The sequence below is a fragment of the Aptenodytes patagonicus genome, chromosome 1, assembly GCF_965638725.1.
Source record: "Aptenodytes patagonicus chromosome 1, bAptPat1.pri.cur, whole genome shotgun sequence".
Lineage (NCBI taxonomy): Eukaryota > Metazoa > Chordata > Aves > Sphenisciformes > Spheniscidae > Aptenodytes > Aptenodytes patagonicus.
In genome coordinates, this window is record NC_134949.1 from 11,538,769 (window position 1) to 11,558,730 (window position 19,962).

The window sequence follows — 19,962 nt, forward strand, 5'->3', positions numbered from 1 at the left end:
ATATGGCAAGTCTAGTTTAAACACGGGGTGAGTGACTGCAGAAGGTTTATTTATTTAAATGGCTTCCCGTTCAGATGAAATCTAAACAGAAAAGCATAAAAGTTATCTCTTAAATCCAAACCAGAGTTTTGGCTGAGCTTATTAAGTCTGAAGAGTCTGGACTTAAAACAAACAAACAAAAAAATCCCTCTTTTTGCATGTGAAACACACTTGAAATAACTTCCTCCAGCTATTTCATTTTAATTTCAAAGGCTTTTTTGTACATTACCACGTGCAACCCAAAACCAACCCAGTCAAATAAATACCAAACTGTTACCTCCACTTTACATATGTAACTCAGAGAGTTTATGTGACATGTCTTAAGTCAAAAAGCAAAATACCAGCAGAATAGGATTTAGAGTTGAGTGGACTCTAATCCACCAGGCTATGCTCAGCCCACTAAACATGACTTTTATTGTGCACCCAAATACCAGCTGGTGATCACTTGAAGATTGATGGTAGCATGCAGCTCTGGAATGCGCTCCTAAATTCACTCTTTGTGTCAGTCTTCATGGTGCGAAAAAGAGTGAAATATGGTTACGTTCTGTGTGTTTAAACAGCAAGCATGCTACGCACTGAACACATCTCCCTGTAGGGCTTGAGCACAGCACTCCTACTCCCACTGAGCCACATCTCAAAAATGACACCTAACAGTGACAGACCCACTTCCAGCTTCCAAATCCATATAGAAATAAAGTGAGCTTAAATAAAATAATATCCAATGCACACATGCTTGGAAGTATTTTGGTTTTGAAGTTGACATTAAAAAACATCTAAGTGTTAATTTCTTTAATATTGAAAATATTCATAACAATCCTACGTGTTCAGCAACACAAACAGTGAACACTGATGATGAAATTAGTAATTTCCAGTTGTGTCCAACCTCTGAAGTCCTCTGGGGACGTGGCCAAACCCTGTGTCCAGTGAAGCAGGTTGTGGCATTACAGTAATTTGAAAAAAAAAAAGAATCTTAATGTGCAATCTGATGAAACCACATGGCTATTCCTCTGATGGGAGTGAATGCATTTAATATACCAGAAAAATGTATTTCAAGGGGAAAAAAAAACAACAGGAAAACATTTAAGGATAGGCTTGACCTTTGCTCTTCTCACAAACCAAACTTTCCTTGGCTTCAGGAGGCGTCCCAAACACCCACGTCCAGAAAGCAGCTTGCTTCCTGTCAATGCAAAAGGCTGGGTGGCCTCTTGGATGCAATCAAAGAGCCCAAATTAGGCTACAAGGGTAATTTAACCATACAGAACAACAAAGAAATATAGGAAAAGGAATGAAGAATATTGTGGAGAAGTATTCTATTATTCTAATATTTCTATTCTAGAAGTAGAAATATCAAGAGGAGATTTGCATAAATACAGTTGTGAAAGAACTGTGGAATCGAGTGTGGCTGTCTCTTTTGGTAAAGTTCGTTATCTCCAATATAATGACCCTTCTGGCATCATGTTGGACTAGAGGTTCATTGAAGGTTCACTGAAGGGGGGATGCCATTTGTTGACCTCCAACTGCTTTGTTTTCTCACGTAGTGGAGTGAGAATAAGTGTTTCTTTTATCCTTCCCAGATGTAAAGCAGAGCTTGCTAACTTTCTAGACTTGGTATATAGAGATGATTATCTGATATATAGTCAAGAGTGTATAGACATCAGGTATATGCATACCATTGACTGACATACTGATACTGATAGGAAACAAGAAAACACACTAAAAAAGGAAGCAGTAGTTTACCTAGTTGTATGTGATACCCACCATCCCACATACCTGTTTCCTTATTTTTGCTATAGACAACTTGGCTTCTTTTACAAGCATCCCTCTGTATTCAGAATTGTCTGTGTCTAAAAATACCACCCTTTAATTCACCAATCCATTGATATGAATTTATTAATGAAATTCTTTTGAATGTGAAATACTGCCCTCCAAGCCTTCAGCTCATGGCTGAGGAAATTTTACATTATTTTACTGAAGAATGAATACAAGCTAAGCATTTGGGATTTAGCTTGATCTCTTTATGCCTGATATTTGCCTGGTAGGTAATCCTAATTTGATTAACATGGTAATAATAATAATGAAACTGTAACCAGGCCTGCGTATACTAAGTTGCCCTTTTTTTATACAGAGTAAGGGTGAGAAGTGACTGCTGAAGGAAGGACCAATATTTTTTAAGGAGACCTGTGGATAAAGTGGCATGGCTAAAATTGCAGCTAAAGTTGGTTAACATCAATAAAGGCAAGGATTTCTGCAGCAAGGGCAGTAATGCCAATCCTAGATATACAGAGATCGGCTGAATGTCTGGGGAGGTTGCTCTTTGAAGGAGAGAAAGGAATATAATGAAAAGGGTTCCTCTGCCCCACCACAGTGAAATGGGTTCTTACTTTATTACAGAAACCATTATAAAATATTTCAGTGGTTGAGCTGTGTTTTCTCAATGAGTTTTTATTAGCTCTGGCAACAAGAATAATTCTGCAGCTTAGCAGCAATATGCTCGGAGAGAAAAAGAAAAACTGCATGTGAGTTGATGTGAAGAGTTTTTTTGGTCAGAAAAGAAGTTAAGGGACTACTATCATACTTTCATTGTTTGAGGGGTTGATTATCTTGCAACATTTGATAGTTCTTCACTACAATTCAGAGGCACGGTTGTCGGTACATCAATAAAAATGTATTAACACCTCAAAACTGCACATTTGGGCAGTAGCTGCCTTTGTCAATTTTGCAAAGGGCGAATTATGTCTTCACTGTCTACAGGCTACCTCAGTAAACCTGCAAAGTACACTCTTACACTGAAACAGAAAGGTAAACTTGCAAAGACAGACCATTCTAGCAGTAAAACAACCTACCTTCCACTCAACCTTACTTAGACTCTCCCTGCTCTTCTCTCTCCCTCCCCAATATTCAAAAACGTCCCAGCTGACATCATCTGCCACATCAGTTTGTGGGGTGTAAATAGTCAGGTACTCAAACCTAAGCCTAAAAAGGTTTGCTTTTATCACAAACATAACAGCCTGAATGAGATGCAAAACTAATGAGAAGTCCATTCAGACCTCGTCCTCCTCCCAGAGGTCAACCCACTAGTGGCAAATGGAATGAAGATGAATGAATTGGGAGGACAGCTCGCAAGTCTCATGTTGTTGCCCAGTTCTGACTTGGAGAATAGCACTAGTTTCAGTTTAAATTCATTTTTCAGACAGACAATTACAATAATTCATCTTCTTCCATTTCTCATATCTTTCTTTAAATTTGGATCAAAGGGTTCTGGTGTCTGCATAGAGTCAGGGCTTCAGCTGGCCAGTTAGTCTGGAACATTTCTCTGTGTGACTGAGCATCACAGAAGGAAGCACAACCGTTCCTCCAATGATGTGATTGCTGGTCCACTAGAAAAAAAGAGCAAGACAGAAAACACAAGAGATTACAATGATCAGATATACTGCTCCCAGAAGAAGTAAAATAATGTCGAATTTGTTTGACTTCTCCACGGATGTGGCTTTTTTTCTTGCTCCATCTCAAAAATAATGTCATACTTGGCAATCAAAAGCTGCTTATTCCTGCATCTGGAAAACAAAAACATCTTGAGTGCCGATGGCAAAGCCACTGGGTGCACCCAGGCTAGTGAGACGGGTTGAGCTTGTGCAGCCTTAGGCAATGTGGCAAGGACCCTCTCCATGTCTGCTGGAAAGAAACAAAAGAGTAAACTCTGTATAACTGTTCAGGCTTTGAAGTATGCAGCTTAGAACTCTTGGAGAGCAGTTTGCACACTGCAGAGGTGTTATACACAAGCTCTTTATACACAAGACATGGAGAAGCCTGGCTCCCATCTAATGTGGCTAACTCAGCTGCAGTAATCTTAAACCCAGTTGGCCTGTCTTTATGGCTCTCCATGCTTGCCAAAGTTGTCTCTTTGGTTTTGGCACCAAAAATGAGAATAAAGCCTGGACAGGTTAATAGTGGGAAGAAATGAGCAAGGTAATATTTGAAAAATCAGATATCTTCTTCTGGAAAGTTCTGTAGAGTGGCAGTATTTGTGACATCTTCTGAAATAAAATCCACAAATTGCAATTATATAAAGGGATAAAGTTGATGACTGGTAAAATTATAACTGCATGCTACTTACTAAAAAATAAGAAGCCCACTTTTCAATTTTTTTTTTTTTTTTTAAATACCTATACAGACTTCAGAGGAATAATTCCAGGTTTACAGTGAGTTAAGTGGAGGAATAATCTGAAAATTATGCCAAGAAGTGTCTACAGCCTAGTGAGACTGGCTGGCTGGAGGGTGTGGGTGGTCTTGCATAATTCTCAGTGAAGGAATCTCAATACTGGAATATTTGGTAAGACTTGGAATAGCTATGCAACTGCAGTTTGGAAAAAGTTGACATATTTTTCCTCTTTGTTTTGGAGTGGGGCTTCTATTGTGGAATGTGGTATGATTTCATCATGACAATATCTGTGTAAGTAAAAAAAAAAAAAATCAGCATTTTAATAGTGTCTGCTCTTCATAATGTAAAGCTTCAATAAAAATGCACTTAACCTTGTAGGATATGTTGGGTTGATGAATGTGCCACAGAGCCATACTAATACATTTTGCCACACACAAGTAAGTGACTTTCTCTCGTTGTGTGTTTGCCTTTGCTTAGAAAGCACATTCCTCCTGCACAAAACTGGAAGCTGCCCACACCTCAGTGGATCTGCCCCTCCTTCTTCATTCTTCAAAGTAGCAAATCAAAGATGAAAAATTCTCTGATAGTTTTTGATAGTTTTAATAAAACAGCACTCTGTCATGAGTCATTCCCCTTTCAGTACAACTTTTAAAAAGCCCCATCATCAAAAGCCAGTTAATACTCCATTGTGATCTTTTTAAAGTCTATGAGTTACCAGGATTTTAGGACGTCTGTGTGTTGTGAATTGTAAAAAAACGACTCATCTACTGACATATGTGATCACTCTGCTTAAGGTCAACTATTAACTGGCATGTCTTTTCCTATCAACACATGGTCCCCTTCACAAAGAGCTATTGAGGGTTTTACTGCTCCTAATGTGTATGTTGAGCTGCTCAAGGTGACAGATTGTTCTTCAGACATGCTAGAGCTACCTCTGGGCCTGATTCTCCAAAAACTTCACCTTGGTGCTATTATTTCTATTTATAAAAGACTGCACTATCTCAATCCAGTAATGTTTAAATTCCATTTTCAACTCATTTAGCAAATATACCAACAAGTATTCAAGGCGTATATTTAAAGCAGATCATATTTAGATATCGTTGACATTTCCGTGTTATTTACTCTCATTCCAAATACAGCAATTAAGTTTCCTTCTAGCAAATTATACATTTTAGCTCTGGGCACAGAGGGCTCCTGTTTCAGCCTGTACTGTCTGAACTCCCTTCCTCCCTATCCTCCAAGTGATCTTCTTAATTAGTTAGCCTGTGATTTTATGAGCACTTGTAAATCTATCTTCTCCGCTCTCACTCGCTCTTTTTTTTTTTAATAAAAATGTAATTAAAACCCTTTCAGACAGATTCAGAAGCTAGCAAGTGTGCACATCTGTGACTTCCAGTCCTTATAAACCTATTACCCCTTATACAAAAAGCCAAATTTCATCCTAACAGCATTAAAAAAAAAGTGCAAAGACTTCTCATGCGTGAAGAAGAGATAAAGAGATAAAGAAAAGGTCAAAGGTCCACCTGAGCTTTTTGGGCCCCGTGAGGTTAGGGCACACAAGGGACTGACTAGTAGCACATCTGGCTCTTTGGCCAAAAGACTGCATACCCATTTATAATCAGCTTCACTTGAGACCTGGCTGAGGGTTGGGTTTTAGTTTGAACACTGCATGAGCAGTGGCAAAATGCTTTAACAGCTCTCTTATCTCACCCCCTTAAGTAGAAGGAATCAATACAGGTTTCTTCAAAGAAAAGGAATATCGACAGTGCAAAGGTGACTTGTTCTGAAGTTTTGAAAGAAAATATTTCAGACTTCCCTTGTTCTCTTCCCATACATAAAATTAAACAAATAGTCACGTTGTATCCTCACAGAGTTGAAAAGCAATATTATAAATAGCATACTTTTTCCACAGTTACTATGTAAACTATAAAACCAATACATTTATTTCTTCCATGTCTTTACACTAAAAAATCAGAAATAAGGCCAAGAAAACAATAGTTAAAATTATTAGATTCTTATGAAATCTGATACCTTTTAACTAGATCTTTTCTAGTCATTTCTACTAATAAGGTACAAAACAGAGAAGTTAGTCAATAGAAAGTAGAAAGGAAAATTTTTAAACTAAAATAAACCAGAGCTTTTCTTCTGGCTGAAGCTTTTTTCCAAATTATTTTTTGTAACTTTGCAGATATCTCTGATTCCACTCACATTTTTAAAATATGTAACCATTCCTTTCAATGATAGCAACATTATGTACAGTCTCTCTCTTATATGTGCAAATTACTTTTTCACCTGTTTGAAAGTGACCTGTGAGTAAAAGGGTGCCATTTCCATTTGATGCTATAAGCAAAAACATTATTCTACATCAATATTTATTTCTAGGGAAAAAAAAAGAAAAAAAAGGAGAAAAAAAAAGAAAATTTGTTTCGTTCCAGTTCCTAGAAGGTGAGATTTTACATTGCAGTTTCACATTTGGCATGGGCTGGCATATTTGTTGGCACAAACTGAAGGTTTAATGAGGCTTAAGAGAGTCTTACAGTCTCCTTAACTAGAAGCTAATATTGTCAAGCCTACTGCTAGACGTACACAAGGCCTGTTGTTTGTGGACCCTGTACCCCATGAGGGAATAAAAGAAAACAGCATTGTGTTGCTGACTTCCAAATCATTAAAGCTACATAAAATCCATGCCAATTTGGGCAGCAGAGGTTCCCCGGGGAGATGTAGACCATCTTTCTGGAAAGCTATGTTTCTCCCCTTCACTGTGGTGCTGCGTGTGAAACTGGATTGCTATGCTTTACTCCCTGCTTTTTTTGAGGCACATACACCAAATCTCTGCCTCTGCTCTGAACTACCCCATAAACAACCTTCTGAGACTGAATCCTTATGCCAGCAGGAAAGAGGAGGAAAACATATTATTTCTTGTACTTTACCACAGGGGAGCCTAAATTAAAAGCTTGACAGAGCATCCTCGATTTGCTCAAAGAAGCCCTGCCAGGCTGGAAACCCAGGGATAGTATAGTGCAGAGACGACTGCATGGACGCTTTCACGTTTCGTAGTTTATCCACAGCTTATCTGTGGATAAACTCAGTGCTTTGAACTTGGGCTGGGGATGCTTGCATACCACGGCTGTAGCTTACCAAACTCTGCAATATAATTTCTTGTTTATATTGAACTTTTCAGTAACAAGTGGTTATGTGGGTCTGCGAATAGGAAATAATCTTATTTTGGGAAGGTCCTGCTAAAAATTGTATTAGTTTCAGTAACATGTGTATCAAACATCTATATTAGTATAAGATATCTACCAAGGAAGTCACTTATATTAGGGTCTTATCTTACATATTAGGGATTATTACATCCCTTGCGTTAGGAAAGTCAGGCTGTGTTTTCAGCATTGTGACACCAGTGAATTTGAATTAAGGAGTGATGAAAGATTGATGCTGAATGATTAAATAAGATGTTCAGAAGACAACCTGATGAGTGGATCTAGCTCATATACCCATATGCAGGTTGGACAATTTGGGTATAACAGGCTGTGTTTCTCAGCGAGGGATGTATCTCCACCTTCCTGGATTTCCAGTCTCTGATATCTGTAATTTGTTTTGTTCTGGCCAACACAATGAGTTTTGAGAGTTACAAAGGCTTTTGTGATGTTAATAATGGATATTACACAAATATTTTGTTGTTTCTCCTGTGAGAACACAACTTTTTTAAAAACAATACTTGCATTAATTTTTGTGGTGGATTAGAAGGATAATTAAAGAGTAGGTGTTAAACTGCCTAATTGTCAGTAAGCTGTACACTGTGTATGGAGAAAACTCCCAGGCATTGGGATCTCCAAAACGTGCAGTTCAATAATAATAGTTCTGGGGAGAGAGTTCCCTGAAGCTTTTGTTTTTCATTAAAAGGGACAAGAGCTATATAACCTGTCCTCTAAGATCAGATTTTTAACACTAGGAATGAAGTTGGTATTGGCTTTATCACTGAGGAAAGCCAAAACTAAATTCACTGACTGATGAAAAAAGGGTGAACAAAGATTATTCTTGTATCATTAAGGATGACAGTTATTTGCGTATGGAGCATATTATAATCTTTTTTTTTATTGCCAAACAAAATTGTTAATATTCACAGAGAGCTGTCCGCAACATCATTCTCCATACAGCGTTTACTGCCTTGAATGCTTGGTTAAATTTCCAAAGCATGGAATAGGATTTGCTTTGATGGTCAGTAAAGGTTTACATCATTTTTTTACAAAAACTTTTGGAGATGAAAAGCATCTTTCCAGCCATCACTCTTTCCAAGTAACAACACTCAGATAGTAAATCTTTAAAAAATCAAATTTTCTTGGATGATTGTGTGGTAAATTTTGTTAAATGAAAAGAAAATTTGATTAATTACAAATTTCCTCCCTGTAGCCCTAAGAAGCTAATAAACTGTAAGTTTCAGCACTGAAAGAAATAAAACTAATAAATCTCTATGAGAGTATTTGTTTCAGGGTTTTCCTTTCCTCTTATGAATGGCGTTGAGTTTCCATAGTCTAGTGGCATGTCATAAGGTATTCTCCTCATCAGCAGCTTGATGGAGACAGATTACCCTTCAGGTGCCATAGAAAGAACAATGTCATTGCAAAGAGGTTAAAAATCCAGGAAAACAATGGATTTTAATAAATGAAAGATGTGGAAATTAATTATCTCTAATTTTGTCTCTTTCTTAAAAACAATCATCATGTTCTTGATCATCTTCTATATCAATCATGGCTTATTCTTTGTCAATCGTTGTCTGTCACTGAAGCAATAAGGAGGGGCAATCACTTATTGTGCAATCACTGTGCTCACATTTACCCAGTGTTGTGCGGGAAACTGCTGCTTCTCCCAGTTTATATGTGCTTTCCTAGGATATCAAATATACAGTTATGAGAAGGTTAAGTTTCACCATACAGCTGCCAAATATTACAGTAAAGTTAATAAGGCCACCAGGAAAAGGGATGAGCACTAGCTTCTCAGACCTGTTATGAAAGGTCAGTCTGAGAATTTCAGAGAGGGCAAAGGGACCGCATTTTAATGGCACTATGCTGTCGAGTCTCCCAGGTGCCTTTGAAAATCCTAGCTAAAAGCTTACAGGGAGGGTTTTTTTTTTAAATAAAGTAAAACAATTGATTTTTCAAGCACTGAAGAAAGACTTCTGAAAATGATGTGGACAATTTTCATATATATTTAATGAGTATTGTTTCAGTTTAAGCTTTTAGGTGCAGACTGTAAATCTTGATTGTATGTTTACCTTTTGTTGAGAGACGTATGTCATAGAAATACTATTTGTTAATTTTTTTTAATATTACCATAATAAATGCATGTAAGCTAAGCAACCCTTAGCTCCTGAAAGCTGTCACACGTCTAAGTGAATCAAAATACCATATCTTTCAGTAATTGAAGATATTTTTCATTTTCCTATGAAATTATTTAACAATCATGATAAAAATTAAGTGGAGCTATGTGTCATATTTATCAATGCAAATCATATTCTGATAAGTGTTCTTTCAATCATTAGATCTCTGGTAGACAGGTATAAGTCCTAAGACTGCAGCCTTTGCCTGTATGTTGTCTACAGCTTGTCAAAAATTGCCTCCCAGTAATTTTCAAAGAAAAAACTATGCTTCCAGCTAAATATGTGTTTTATAGAAAGTGCATACTTTAGGCACACTTTTTTTCTTTTAACAGAGCAAATATCAAAAAATATTTTTGTTTTAAAATTTTTGTTTTCCAAAATATCATTAGCCCATGTTAAACTAGTCATCTAAAAGGCATAGGTGATTAATTTTGGATACCACATCTACTGTATTCTATAGGGAACTAATGAGCAAAAACTTTGCTTTTAGCAAAAACTAGGCTTTAGCAACAGTGACAAGCCATATTGTCCCAGACAGTTTGCAAAAGGGATGTGGACTCAGTTCTTAGATTTATGAATAAACATTATAGAAGGGCTTCATTTTCATATGTACTGTGTATTTGCCACCCTCTTAGAGTCACAGGGAACACAATCCAATAATAATGCTCATGAGGTAAGAAAGCATAATTATATGTTAAATATTTGAATAAGGAGAAATTGATTATTAAACTTTTGTTTTTCCAGTCTCAGCTCTTGAGAAATATCCCTTCTGTTATTACTGAAAAGAAAAATAATCTGAGTGGGCTTCAAAATATAAGACAGGAAGGCTGAGCTTTCTCAAGGGCAGCAAGTAATACTTATATTGCAGATGCTTGTGCTATTCCTGTAACAGGCCTGATCCTGCATTACTGAGATCAAAGGACGTTTTTCACTTCACTTCATTGAAGGAAGTTTTATGTGGAAAAACAAAAGACCTAGTTCTACAGTTTTGATAGTTTGATCCAAATCCCATAAACAAACAACTGAATAAATGGACACATTTAGGCTCGATTGAATACATATTTTTTTCCTTTTAAATAAGCCGTGCATGGTGATGAAGAACTAAAAAAAAAATTGACCTTGAAAATGATAAAAACCTATTCTTAGTGAAGCCCCCTGTTAGGAAAAGAAAGTAAGCTGTTCTTATGTAGTTTTCATTGATCTTGTGGATTTTCTGCTGTCATAGACTTCAAAATGTATTGAACACATTGATTAATTTAATATATGATCTTCCTTAAAAGCCAAAGCTGTAAATAATCATATTCATTAAAATAAGAATTAATTAGATGAATGAATAACAGCAATGCCTGATTTTTATAAGATATGTCTAGCTACTTAATGTATAAAAAAATTGCATTCAGACTGGGAAATGGAAATTTGTTTTAACTCAACCATTACATGATTACCAAGTGTCTGATGAGGGTTTTTCTTCTTTTATTGACCCCACTTGTGTTCAAAGATGCCTTTATTTAGAAAGAAATGCAGTTGTGAAGCAAGAAAGCAACCGAACCGCTTTACTAACTTGTTGTCTTTACTGTTTCAGAGCTGCAAGAAACTAAGACCTCTGAATATCACAGGATATCCCACAGTCCCCTGGATTACAGGATATTATTAATGGATGAAGATCAGGATCGGATCTATGTGGGCAGCAAAGATCATATTCTGTCTTTGAATATTAATAATATAAGCCAGGACCCTCTCAGTGTAAGTTCAAGACTTACTTTGAAAATCCAAGCTTGCTTTTATTTTTAAGACAAGAAAAGTGTATTTCATTATTTTGCAGCAGGCAAAAGTCCAGGCATGCACCTTATTGAACCGTTAGTCCTTGGTTTATGTGTAATACAAGATGAACAAACTATTAGCATGGCTGCTCCTCAAACACTGTTTAAAAACTGACCTGTTTACTCCTTTTGAAGCAATATTCGGAATGGCTTGGCCTCATAACGAGAATTTGTATGGGTTGATGGTTTCCACTCCTCTCCAAGATTTAAGATAATTCAGAGATGCACTTTTAAAAGAAGCCTGTAAGGAAGAATAAGATACTTGCAATCACTTTCAGGCCATAGGGAAAAAAACAACAGGGACAGAGCTGCCTTTAACCTTCGACTATATTTATTTTTGTTTTGTACTCTGAAGCCTAATCACAGAACTATTTTCCAATCTTTTGTTATGTCTGTGTCAGCCCTCGCCCTTCAGTTGGGTAGCTGAGACACCTCCTGTTTGGGGTTTTTTGGACACTATGACCCTCATCTCCCTCTTGATGCCACCTCTTTTCTGGCTTCTTCTCTCACTTATCGAGATGCCATTTTCTAAGGACTCTTTGTGTCCCACATCCTCAAACTGTAGTAGGCAGCCTGTATATGAAAAGAATCGATTTATCAAATGTTTAAACCACTTTCACGGATTCCTCTTTTGTTCCCAGAGCCAATTCAAATCCAGCTTCCCTGCTTTTGAAATAGGTGGCCTGCAGAAGTACTTGTGTGCCCAGAAGCCTGACTGTTAAGATATTACCTCTCCACAGACTGCCTTGCCTATCTTAAGATTATCACAGCTACAACACTACCTTAAAGTGTACCGTATAGGCCTTGTTCTACCAAATTCATTTGATCCTTTAATCTATGAGCTTTATTACTATACCTCAGGAGTATCGAGGGGCAGAGATAGCCAGCTTGCAGCAGCAAAGTTAAATGCCTTTCTTAAGAGGCAAGACTTTTAATGTGTCAGGAGAGAGGGAGAGGCCCCGCTGGAGGGTGATTAAGAGCACTTAAATTAGGCTTTGCTCTGACTCACCCTCTGGACATGCCTGTCTACCTGAATTGATTGTGCAGGGAGGCTGGGGAGGCTAACTCTAACTTACACATTTAAATTAAATGCTTCTCGTGTGATGGCGTGAACGCGCCCTTCCTCCTCATAGTGGTACAGAAATCTTCCTCTGAAATGGGGCCGCCTTCTCTGATCTGAAATAGCTCGTGCGAACTTTTTGCTAATTCCCATCTCCCCAGTGATCTGGCCATCCTTGTCTGGGAGCTGCTGTGCTCCCGCACGGCAGGCTCCAGCCTTCCCTTAGCAGGTCGCCTTTAATTCTGTGCAGAGATCGGTTAGATAGGAAGGCCTCCGTTGCATGAAATATATTCTGCAGTATAAAGTTGCAAGGCATTTCAACAGTCTATTTAGGCCTGGAAAAACAAGAATTAAAAAAATCAGAAAGCAACACCACCTGAAATTTTCTGGCAGCGAATGTGATCACCCAGTATTGGGCTCAGAATTAACCTCTGCAATTCTACATGTTCTTTCGTTTGTTTATTTATTTTTATAACAGATTCACTTTGCTAATTTTATGCCTCTATAGAAACCCTATATACATATGCATATGCATACCTACAACTCTCTGCATATATATATATGTATGTATATATATGTATGTATATATATCTACAGAGATCTTTTAATGCTATAATTTATGTTATCTTGAGGCTAAATGTTATCAGGCTCTGACACCTACTAAATTTCTAGGGAGAGATTTCTAATGGATGTCTTTTCTATTTCAAAATCAAAATAAATAATGGAATAAGCTCAAAAACTTTAGTTTGAGTATAGATCAGATAAACATTCAGACATTGAAGTGTGTGTCTGTTGGAAAACTGTCTGTAGTGCAAGATATCTTGGAAAGAAATCAAGAAAACAGCCTAAAGTCTTAAGATTTTAAGCAGGTTTTGTCATAGGATATCCAAACCTTTACTGTTAAAACCAAAAAATTTTTACAAGAACCCTTCTTTCAATATTTTAGTGTTCTTGTTTCTAGTGTGAACAATTGCTAGAAGTTCAGTAGAAGCAAAAAAGTAAAGATGGACAGTAATTTAGACAACGATGATGAAAATATCTCTTATTTAGAAGAAAGAAGTTTAAATAAATTGATTAACTTATCTTAAAAATATTTAATAAAATTAATTTATATCAGCCAAAGACCTGGGCCTTTATTTTGTTTACTGCATGCTAGACAGAAAGTTGTTTTCATTTATCAATGAAAATCCTTTTTTGCCTTATAATCAAGGTGTAAAATATATCAAAATATTAACTTATTAGTGTAAGTTAGGCACTGACTTTAGTTAGCTTTTTGGCTGTCATTAGAACATAATTATGTAATAAATATGTTACTTAAAAGATACTTCTTTTCTTACAGATTTTCTGGCCAGCATCAGCAAACAAGGTTGAAGAGTGCAAAATGGCTGGCAAAGATCCTACAGTAAGTTATAATCCACATGCACATGCACACACATACACAAATTACATACTTGGCAATAAAGTCACAGCACCTTGACTGCAGCCAAAAACAAAATGAAAGAAGTGTTTGTTTTGCTTTTTAAATGCTCTGCAGGCCAAATGATAAAGTGAAATTATGAAAAAACAAGCTATGTAAATAGAATGCACCTTCAGACTTTGACAGATGGAAAAAGATATGCATTGTCCACTTCCTTGCCTTTTCTTCTTATTACTAGTCAAACTAGGTAACAGTACTTTTCCAGATATGTCCTGGGGATGATGCCGAACAGTCTGTTCAGTGTGGGGAAGCGCTCTGGCTGTTTGCTCTCCCCAGGAACAGACTCTAGAGGCGGGTGGTACCTGCTGTCTGCAGCCTGAAGACCCCAGACTCAGGAACACCCCAAACACCTCTTTCCATTGCTTCCACAAAACAATCCCCAAATAAGTATCTGCAAACCAGTATGCTTTCCTAGAAAGAGGTAAAGATGATCTCTGGAATCATGGGAAACACAGACCATGGAGCAGTTGTCTTGAGTCACTTTGCATCACAGCTGATTATTCTCCCATCTAAATGCAGACACCTTCCAAAGGACCTAAATCAGATGGTAGTTTCCTTATACACTCTTTATAGATAATAGATAGAAATGAGGTATTTTGAAAGACCCAGTGAGTGGTACAATACAGCAGATCCTGTCTTTGGCAGAGTTGTGTATTAATATGGTTATCTTCCTAAAGTAATTTGAACTTACAGTCTGTATATGCCTAAATTTTATTAACAGAAGACAGTTAAATTGTGAAACAAAAAGCAGAAAGTCACATTTCAATCTATTCAGTTACCTTTTGACTTTTTACCAGTTCAGCAGCGCCTAAAGGTCTTTATCCTGGTTTTCTTTTTACCTCTTTAGATATAGCTGTTTTCCAACTGATATTTTAGTATTAGAATTCAGAATCTAATCTGAGCCAGAAATTTGCAATTTCTCACTACTAAATTTATAAGAAAAAACAATGAAATTTTGCTTATATTTTTATTTGAGAAAAAAACTATGGAAATCAAAGCCTTCACATTAGGTATAATCATCTTTGGAACATACTCCTCAGCATGTATCTGGGATCGTAATTAATGAAGTGATTGAAGGACGGAAGCAGGTGTATGTAAATATAGCTTTTAATTTCAGAAACAATAGAATTAATGCAAAAGTCCACTGAATTTAGTATAAAAACTGTTATTTATGTCAAAGGTCTCTATATCATGCCTAATATTTCTATTTGTTTTAGCTACACATTTTGTATTGTTAACTAAGCCAACAGATGACATGCAATTCAGTTACTGCAGTGTTACAATAATCCACCTGAGTCCATTTTGTAAGAAAAATATGTGGGGGCTTTATTTTGAAAATCTATTGCAAATGCTGATGAACGTAAGGAAACCAGAAGGTTGGCCTACTGGGGTGTTGCTGTAATATTGCTTTTTCAAAACTATGGAGAGTAATTCACTATATTGCTGCAGAGCAACAGAATGATTCTTTATGAATAACTATATTATGGTTGGTATGGCAGCTTATCTGGTTTCTTTCCTGATAGCTATGGTAGTGAAAAACAAGTATTTTTCCTATTGAATATCCTATTTTTCTATACATCTTTACATTGTTCTGGTTGCTGCAGTGTGCAGCAAATTCTACAGCTAGTGGCCTGTTAAGTTGCACTAAATGTGAAAATAAAACATACAGATTTCTGGATAGAACCTCTGTTTTTACAACAGTTTAATTGTGGGTACAGCTAATATCTTGTAATGTAGATAATTAAGAATGTCCACGTGCATCAACTTTGACTGATTTTTTAATGCCAGCTGTGCATTGCAGAAGAAAAACTAAGTTCCAAAAACAGAAATTTACATTAAGTTTCTTAGTATTTGTCCTCGAGTTTAAAAGAGAAAAAAAAAAAAGGTACTGAAGAGCAGTTGCTGCTCCCACTAAAATCAATTATGTGTCTTATTGAAAGCTCACTTAAATAATGAGAAAAAGAGAACCCAATGCTAAATCACTCTTTGCAACTTAAAATTTTTAGTTCTATTTTAATAGCATTCTTGTGAGTTTCATTCTTGATAATAATGGGAGAAGCAGAGAATTAATTCAGAAGAATTAAGAATTTCAAATGAGAAAAAAAAAAGGGGGGAGAGTGAATGCATGATAACGTTTGGCCTGTCAGAGACTTGTGATTATCACAAGGTAAAAGAGAAATAGATAGACTTGGAGGAGCCAGTGAAGGACTTTATGCAATCAGCAAATTCTTTTCCAAGGATATTCGGGGGGGGGAGGGGGGTGTTCATTTGCCCTACCATTAGACAAACATTGGTGTCTGAATTTGTCATCTTTGGCTGCCTTTTTTGTTACTGAAAAGCAATTGTCACCTCTAAATAGTGTGTTCACCAGGCTGACTTGAATGCTTACATTAGTATGACATCTATTTCTCTTCATTTACTGTGATGAGATCCTAGGGCATAGATGTCTGACTTTCAGATGTTTACAGTAAGGCAGGTCCCCAGGCACTGCTACTGAGTTTTGGTATCAGCTCCAAGAGAAGCGCCAGTAGTATGTGAGTATCTACAGCTTAGCCACCACCTTTGACAAACATCCATCCTAAAGACAACTTTCTCATGTCACCTCAGACCAGACTGATTTAAAACCACAAAGTACTCCAATATCAAGGAAAGGGAAATAAACTGAAGCATAGGTGCTCTTGAATGGCAGTCCTACAGAATATATTCTGAAATAACAATTTCTTGCTTTCTTGGGTTGTGGAGTCACAGTGCAGTACCCAGATTAATCATGTAGCAAATTGCAAATGGAGTTCAGTGGTTCAACACTAGAGAGATGGGCAAAGGCTCAGAGAAGATCATAAAATGGTCTTCCTGCCAGACAGCATTAAAATCTGAGAATGTTGGCATTGAGCCAACTTGTGTTACTAGTCTGTAAATCATCAGTGAAAAGACATGAAGACACAGTTCATCTAACCACCCCTGTGTTCTTGCACTTTGGAAAGCGCATGGCATGGTACTGAAGCAGAGTAGCAAGTGCCAGGTACCAGTACTGTTCATGTAGACATTGTTTCCTGGTCCTAATCCCTGAAAACTTTCATTCTGAGATTTCTCAGCATGTAATCCTTTATCTAGGAGTCTTCTAGAAAAGCTTTCCGCAGACAGCAAGAAAAGAAAGCATCAGTTTGCACTCTGGCATATATAAGCTAGTGGTATACCTTCACCTGCCCTTCTTCCCTTTCCACAGCTGTAATGTGGATTGGTAGTACTGCTGAGAAAAACATGATTTTGATAGCAAGACATTACTAAAGCCATCTTTGAGCCAAACTAAGATAGCTGGATATGAGAAAATGGAAACATTTAGGAACAGCCCTCAGCTTTAGAGAAACAATATATTTTGACTGGGTTAAAGGATTTTTCTCATACAGCTAGAGCTAACACTTAACTGAGGACATGCAGTTCCCTGTAGAGAAACTCCTTCTATGAACACTGAACTACAAGTATGCACCAGTTTTCAGATGTTGTAGTACGGTACCAGCTCCTGCTGAACCAAAAATGTGAATGCCTTTAAATATAAATAAACTGTGCGGTCTGCTGAACAAGGATTAACTCTACTGATTTTCATGAAAATGACTGATGACACAGTATCCAAACCTATGCTCACAAAACACATGCAGTTCTCACTGCCTCTGGTGAAGATTTGCATGATTGAATATGAAGGCAGTTCTGGGATCTCAGTAAGAAAAATATTCAGAAAAAAATTCTATTTTCAACCTAAAGTGCATTAACAGTTGATCATAGTGAAAAAAGGAAACAGCAAGAGAAAAAAGGGGTGTGCTGGAAGGAGAAAACTGTAAATCTGATGGTGTGAAACTGTGTGGCATTTAATGTTCTGTTTTAATTTTCATGCTGATTTGAAGATGTTACCATTGATCTTCAAGATGAAGCAACAATTCACTGCAAATTTGCTTTGTGTTGTTCAGAGTTCTAATGTTTTGGAAAGAATTTTTTTACACAAATAATGGGATCTGAGATTTGGGCTTCCTTTGTTTTTTAATTCTCTCCAGCAATGATGAAAAAATTAGGGGAAAAAAAGAGACTGTTTTGGAGGTGTCCTTAAGGAAACTTCATAAGGTTACTTCTTGTTTTCCTGCAGAGGCCCTGCTTCTTTCCATGCAAGGCACAGAAAAGTCTGTGGATGAAAATTAGATTGCTGTGAGAAGATGGGAAAGTTACATGCACTCCTCTGTAATTCCTCTCTAGTGCCCTATCAATGCCCAGTTCCCAGGCTAGGCAAAATGGCATGAAAAGGAAACAGAAGTCTACAGCTGTTCAAATCCAGAGACTACCAAACTTAGTAGCGTTTTTCATGATACTATTAAAATTATAAATCATGTCTATTCCCTAGAGTTCCCAACGTCTAATAACACTTGCTAATGTGAAATTATTTTTTTCTGTTTTCCCTGCAGCATGGCTGTGGAAATTTTGTGCGTGTGATACAGTCGTACAATCGCACACACCTGTATGTCTGCGGCAGCGGCGCCTTCAGCCCCGTGTGTGTGTATGTCAACAGAGGGCGCAGGTCTGAGGTAAGTCTCTTTTCATTTTATCCAGTCATTTTGTGGTGGATCTTACTCGTGTTACGCAAAACTCAAAATTTTGAAAATGCAAAAATCATTGATCCGAATAGGTTCCTTCACCCGTGTTAAATAGAAAAAGAACAAAGGTCCATAGTTTTCTGACCTGTTACCAGCAAGAAGCAAAGACATGATCAGAAGTCATGCCTCAAATACGATGTTTGTCTAAAATTCCACAGTCATACCAAATGCTGGGCTACATTTGATACTACTTTTTATTTGATGTTTTCTGGTGAATTCATTCCTACTATTTGTTGGAAAAATTGCCAAGAAATACTTGAAAGGAAATAGCCAGTTACATAAAAAGTAAAATATGCCGTCCACTTCTTATAACTTCCTTGTGTTACTGATTGCTGGGAAGAGCCCTTAAGTGGGCTAACTAATCAGATATGTGAGGGTTTGCTGGACTTCAGCTTAATACCCACTAGATGCAGTCCCAGTAGAGGTAACTTTCATCTACTGCACAAGTTTTGCCCCAGTAGATTCTGCCCGGATGAAGTTGGTAAGTTTTCTCATCGCTGTGGGATCTTCCAGGGTGTAAATCTTATTTTCTCTAGATATGTCTCAGTTTTTCTATATTCAGTTTCACTGTATATTTTCAAGATACAAAGTACCAGATGTTTCGTAAGTATTTGTCCAAGTTTCCTGATTTGAAAGTGAAATGTTTGTTTATGTGCAAATGTAATAGGTAATAAATTAAGCAACCAGAAGGAGAAAGAAAAGCACTTAACCGAGACCCGGCACCTCAGTAGTTTTTGGGTCAGATTCACGTCTGCAGGCACAGGGGTGCACATTATATTTTCCTGTACAGTGTGGAAGCAGATGTGTTGGGAAGGAAGATCAGAGCGTGCTACCTGGAGTTTTGCCATGTAAGGGCAGCTTTAAAAGCTGGGCTGGCTCCTAGGGAAGAGACTGGGAAATTCATCACTGATTTCATTGGGAGTGAGATGGGAATTCTGGCAAGACCTAAGACTACTGCAGAGGTTGCCAGGGAGGTGATAAATCATTGTTTCTCCAGGTAGGTTTGCATGGGATGATCTCAGTGACTTTTGGTAGGTCCCTACCCGGCTACAACCTCCTTAACAGAGTATGTCGTCTGAATCACTGCACTTTCAGTCCTAATGAATTATCTAAAAGTAGAGGTTCATAGGCCTGAATTTGAAAGCACAAGCAAGCAGAACTGAATAAGTAAATCCATCCTTCTGGTTAACAGAGTCTGCATTAACTTACTTTGATGTATTTTGAAACTGAGGTCAGCTTTCCTCAGCATTATCCTATTTCTTGACAAATTATTTAAAACATGGCAAGTGACCTCATTTGTCTCTAATTAATGCAATATTCCTTTATCAGCTTAAGTAGTAGTACTGTAGCCCACAGAACTCTAAATCTCATTATTTTAGGGTTTTTGTAAATG

The 19,962-nt window shown here is 37.2% G+C and overlaps 1 protein-coding gene across 2 annotated transcripts in view; it reads left to right on the top strand.

Annotated features, from left to right (window-relative positions):
- Positions 1–19,962, top strand: part of SEMA3C (semaphorin 3C) — a 126,162-nt gene that overhangs the window by 58,972 nt on the left and 47,228 nt on the right. For both annotated transcript variants that reach the window (XM_076360839.1, XM_076360917.1), the window contains 3 exons: positions 11,161–11,321; positions 13,798–13,860; positions 18,381–18,500. In XM_076360839.1, coding sequence (XP_076216954.1) covers positions 11,161–11,321; positions 13,798–13,860; positions 18,381–18,500 — 344 coding nt within the window. The remainder of the gene's footprint in view (positions 1–11,160; positions 11,322–13,797; positions 13,861–18,380; positions 18,501–19,962) is intronic.